The sequence below is a fragment of the Vipera ursinii genome (assembly GCF_947247035.1).
Source record: "Vipera ursinii genome assembly, chromosome: 15".
Taxonomy (NCBI): domain Eukaryota; kingdom Metazoa; phylum Chordata; class Lepidosauria; order Squamata; family Viperidae; genus Vipera; species Vipera ursinii.
The window spans coordinates 2,963,202-2,968,289 of NC_139528.1; the positions used below are offsets into that span (position 1 = coordinate 2,963,202).

Below are 5,088 nucleotides of genomic sequence, written 5' to 3' on the forward strand. Positions count from 1 at the left end.
GGAAGGAAGGAAGGAAGGAAGGAAGGAAGGAAGGAAGGAAGGAAGGAAGGAAGGAGAGGGAGCAATAAAGGGAGGGAGGGAGGGAGGGAGGAAGGAAGACCCCAGCCAAGACTGCTAAAGAAAACTATTGTATCTAAACAACCAAACCACTTCACTCCCCCATACACTGATGATATTACCTAGCCTGTTCCCAAAACACCCCCAGGAAAGCCATTCCACTCAGAAGCCCCCCCGAGAAGCCCCCAGGTCCACCCAGGCAGAGTGCAAGGAGACCTGGCCGATCTCTGCAGGACCTCAGCCGGACATCCAGGAGGCATCACCCCAGTCTTTTCCACCTTGGCTCGGACCTTTGGGGAAGGCCTGGTCAATGTCCCCGTCGCTCAGAACAGCCTGAGTGAGTCAGAAAGATGTTGAAGGATTCATGATTTCTTCCTGGGCAGCTTATCGTGGTGATGGTGGCGCACCACGTCGGGCCCGAAGAATGTGAGAACGTGAGTCCAGGCGCCTGGTTCACAAGGCAGTGATTCAGATGGCCCAGCACTCCAGCTGAAACTCGATTCCTTATTTTTTCCTCCTCTTTCTTTTCTTCTTCTTCTTCTCCTTCTCTTCCCAGGGCTGAGCTCCGAGAGCTTTTACAACTGTTTTTCCGAGAAATTCTCATGTCAAGTTTTTGGCCAGGCCTCCAGAGACGTCACCACTGGGTCTAGCTCTGACCTATGAGTCCCAAATGTGCCTGGATTTGTGCCAAGGCAGCTGAGGATAGACAGGAGGGGGAGGGGGGAGCAGAGAGAGAGAGAGAGAGAGAGAAGGAAAAAAGCAGAAAGAGAGAGAAGGAAAAAAGCAGAGAGAGAGAGAGAGAAGGGAAAAAGCAGAGAGAGAGAAGGGAAAAAGCAAAAAGAGAGAGAGAGAGAAGGAAAAAAGCAGAGAGAGAGAGAGAGAGAGAGAGAGAAGGAAAAAAAGAGAGAGAGAGAGAAGGAAAAAAGGAGAGAGAGAGAGAAGGATAAAGGAGAGAGAGAGAGAGAGAGAAGGAAAAAAGCAGAGAGAAAAGGAAAAAAGGAGAGAGAGAAGTAAAAAAGGAGAGAGAGAGAGAGAGAGAGAGAGAAGGGGAAAAGCAGAAAGAGAGAGAAGGAAAAAAGTAGAGAGAGAGAGGGTCCATCAATCAAAATGATAGACAACATCGGATACCAGCCAGCCCTATGATGAGAAGAGACAAAGTCTGATACATAACAGATGTGCAAAAATATAAATTTAAACAGATAAGGGTACATTTTTAAAAAAAAATGGAGGTGTTTTTTTAAAAAAAAATTGTACCTTTATTTATTTAAATTAATATTTTTTTTTAAAAAAAACCCAATATCCCCAGCTGTATCTTAAAAAATCAGGGCTGTTCATCCCCCCCCATTCAAAGCCGCTTGGTTTGGTCTCCTTCGGTGGCCTGTTCTGTCATTATAGGTTGGGCCAGCCAAAGTCATGGGAAGGGGGGGGTTTGCAGGAGGCAAGGACAGAATTAATTAAGCTTTTATTTCCATTCAATTATCCTGGCTCCACGCTTCTTCCACAGCTTTCTGTCACGTTAAAATATACGACTCTAGCAGCCCCTTGGGGCAAAGGCCAGGATAATCTGAGGACCCAGATTGTTGGGGGCAATTAAGCTGACTTTGTAATAATGCCGCTTGGTGTGTGTGTGTGAAAGCCCTAATAAGCAGGCAGATACATAGAATGAAGGCTACTGCTAAGCTTGTAAGCCGCCCTGAGTCTTCGGAGAAGGGTGGGATATAAATGAAATTAAAATAAAATAAAATAAAAATAAATAATTTGAACGGCCAGGCACCAAGCTCTCTTCGATGTCGGTCTGCAAAAATGGTGGCCTCCTCGTTTGGGCTTCTCTCCTGCAAGGCTGAAGTTCTTTCATTCGCCTCGGAGCTGCCAGAGGAAAAGAGGCAGCCAAACCTTTGCTAGTCACCGGGATGGATAAACAGACCTAGAACAAAACGTGCCGTTCCCTCTGGATGCGACTCAGTGTTCGGGATGGGGCGAGCCCATTTCCCAGCCGGGTCACAAAATGACCGGTCCAAAGCGATCCAGGAAGCCTTTGAGTCTGATCTGGGTCTCCTGCGACCCCCTCCCCTGCTTTGCCAATGGAAGAGACTGTAGTCTGTGATTCATTGGGGTAGAAGATTTGCCTATCACAGTATAATTAAGGAATGAAAACCTCTATCATCTCTCTCTCTCTCTCTTCTCTATTTTCTATCATCTATCTATCCATCTCTCCCCCCCTCTCTCTGTCTATCTATCTATCATCTATCTATCTATCTATCTATCTATCTATCTATCTATCTATCTATCTATCTATCACCTATGTATTATCTTTCTCTGTCTGTCTCTGTTTGTCTGTCTGTCTATCTATTTATCTATCTATCTATCTATCTATCTATCTATCTATCTATCTATCTATCATCTAATATCTATCTATCATCTATCTATCTATCTGTGTCTGTCTGTCTGTCTATCTTATCTATATGTATCACACACACAACCATCTAAACCCAGAGAGCTCACCGGATCCAAAACGACATTTGTGTGTGTGTGTGTGTGTGTGTGTCTGTCTGTCTGTCTGTCTGTCTGTCTCTCTCTCTCTTTATATATATATATATGTGTGTGTGTGTGTGTGTGTGTACAAAACATGCATCGTCCTTTGAGGTGCATTACAAATCCCAAATCTGCAGCAGCCCTGTTGCGCGCGCGCCGCGCACACACACACACACACACACACACACTCTCCAAGCGAGAGGTGGGGCAGAAAAGGTCCTTGGCTCGATTCAAGCTAAGTATTTCTGCCTGTCAGGCCGTTTGGGAGAGAGGGCGGCCTGCTCCCTTCCCCATCCGTGTGGGGGTTTCAGAAGCTGTTTGGAGACGTGTCAGGAATCCCTTGTCTCTAAGCATCTCCAGATGGCCATTAAGCCTCTGATCACGGTCATTAAACAGAACAAGCTGGTCGGGATCCGAGAAGGCCTTCCCAGACTCAGGTTACCGTCGGTTGAGGAGCTTCTCCGCTCCCCAGCTATTCACCCCAAGACTTGCAGGCCACAGACAAGCCCCCCCCCCAGCACCCCATTTACAGCTCCTTGGTCCTCTCCACCCCAATCAAGCGCTGACAAAGCGGAGGATCCTCCGAGAGCTGAGTTTCCAAGGCTTCGGTGGGGTTTGGACCGCTGCCTTTGCAGTCTTGAGGGATGAGGATGCAAATGTCCCGAGTCAAGAAAACTTAAAGGGAGGGTTTGCACGGACAGCGGGGGGGGGGGGGGCGCACAAGAAAACAGGGGTGCAAGGAAGGGAGGTCCTAAAGCCCCTCTACGGAAGCGTCCTTGGAAATCCGAATTGAGTCGTGGAAAGGCAAGAAACAGGCTTGGGGGCTTTTCAAAGGCCAGCTTTGAAAAAAATGCCTGTTTTGGCAAACTATATAAGTAGTCCTCACTCTGCGACGGCAAGCGAAGGTGGAATTCCCGCTATTAAACAAGGCAGTTGTTAAGGGAGCCTGTTCGGGCTAAAGTTGTTAAACGGATCGCTTGCGGCTGTTAAGCAAATCCGGCAATGCTTAAGGGACTCATGCCAATTTTACGACCTATTTTTTTGGCTAAGGTTGTTAAGTGGATCACTGTCTTGCTCAGCCACGCGAATCCTGATCCCAACAGAGGTTGTAAATTGAGAACTGCCTGTAGTGGAGTTCTTTTAAGCTTATTAAGTCCTAATAAAAACCTTATATTTTTTCCCCACCCCGAATTGCAAACAGTTTTCTTTCCACCAAGCAGGCAGAATAAAATAAAATAATTTTTTTAAAAAAAAATCAAATAAAACCCATAGAGGGGCAGGGGTGGGGGGTGGGGTGGGGGGGAATTTTGCATTCCTTCCCAAACGATGCAAAGCTGCCAAAGCTGGAAATATTACATCGAAAATCTTGGAAGGCGGTTGATTAAGAGGGAAGAGGGGAAGGCAAAGAGAGGCGGAAAGAGAAGTAGGCCAAATGCCTTTCAAACGCGGGTTTAGCCGTCGTCAGGTCTTGGCAGCCCTCGTTCCAGCGCTCCCAGTGCCTTTGAGCACGCACAGAGTGCCTTCCACTTAAAAGAGCTGGGATCCGTTCTTCATTTCAAGGCGGTGCGGTTGGCAGCTTTTCCCCCAACAAACTGGGATGAATTTCATCCTCACCCACGGCGGCGACCGGCCCGGGGTTCAAATCCCAGCCTCTGTAAATGACCTGCCGAAGACCTTTCAGCATTGAGGAGGCCTTTTTGCTTCTTCGGAGAGGGTGGAAAACTAGCCTTCGCTGGACGATTTCCCGGCCCTCTCGGCTTTTGCAAACAAGGAATTTTTGGATCTTGGTGAGATGGCAAAAAAGAAAGGAAAAAGGAAAAAAAAAGAAAGAAAAACGGAGGAGGTGGGAGGAGGGGTGAAAATCCCCCCCACACACTTTATGCCCTTTCCACCTGAGTGGAAATATACCTATTATGCTTTCCCGAGAGGAAACAGCCGGAGGGGAAGAAGGGAAGGATCGGCAATTTTTTTGCCTTTAGCAAAGTCATCTTTTTCGGGGGCTAATTAATTCACGCCACTGGTCGGGCAAAATAATTTTTAAAAAAATAAAAATAAAAATGGAGCTTTGCCACGTCTGCAAAGGGAAGGAGGAACAGAAGCGTGGAAATTCCAGAATTTATAACCAGGCTTTTCTCCTGTTCTTGCCCCAATTTCCCTGAAATCCAGCCGGCACGGAAGTTGGGATGATGGCGTGCCTACGTTGTGCCCCGAACATCTCTATTCTCATTGCCAAACCCGAAGATAATTCCTTAGAGAATCAGCAGTGTTGACCTTTCCTACGTCTGAGCAAGCTGCCAGTTTTGGGGTTGATTCTCTAGTTTAGTTCCGGAATTTACTCACGAGGCAGTTTCTGAAATATGAGACTGGGAGTCTGAGCGACTTCCTCTGACCATCTCAAGGACTTCCAAGCAGGACAGTGCCTGATGGGGCTTGGACTTCAGTTTCCATGCTTCCCTGGTTGGCATGGTCAAGAGGTCCAAAGGATGTAGGGAAAGGTTT

General features: G+C 47.3%; 1 protein-coding gene across 1 annotated transcript in view; it reads left to right on the forward strand.

Moving 5' to 3' along the window:
- Positions 1–452: 452 nt before the first annotated feature.
- Positions 453–5,088, forward strand: part of ADAMTS4 (ADAM metallopeptidase with thrombospondin type 1 motif 4) — a gene marked incomplete at its 5' end in the record, with an annotated part of 9,239 nt that continues 4,603 nt past the window's right edge. The window contains one exon of the mRNA XM_083373952.1: positions 453–491. Coding sequence (XP_083230078.1) covers positions 453–491 — 39 coding nt within the window. The remainder of the gene's footprint in view (positions 492–5,088) is intronic.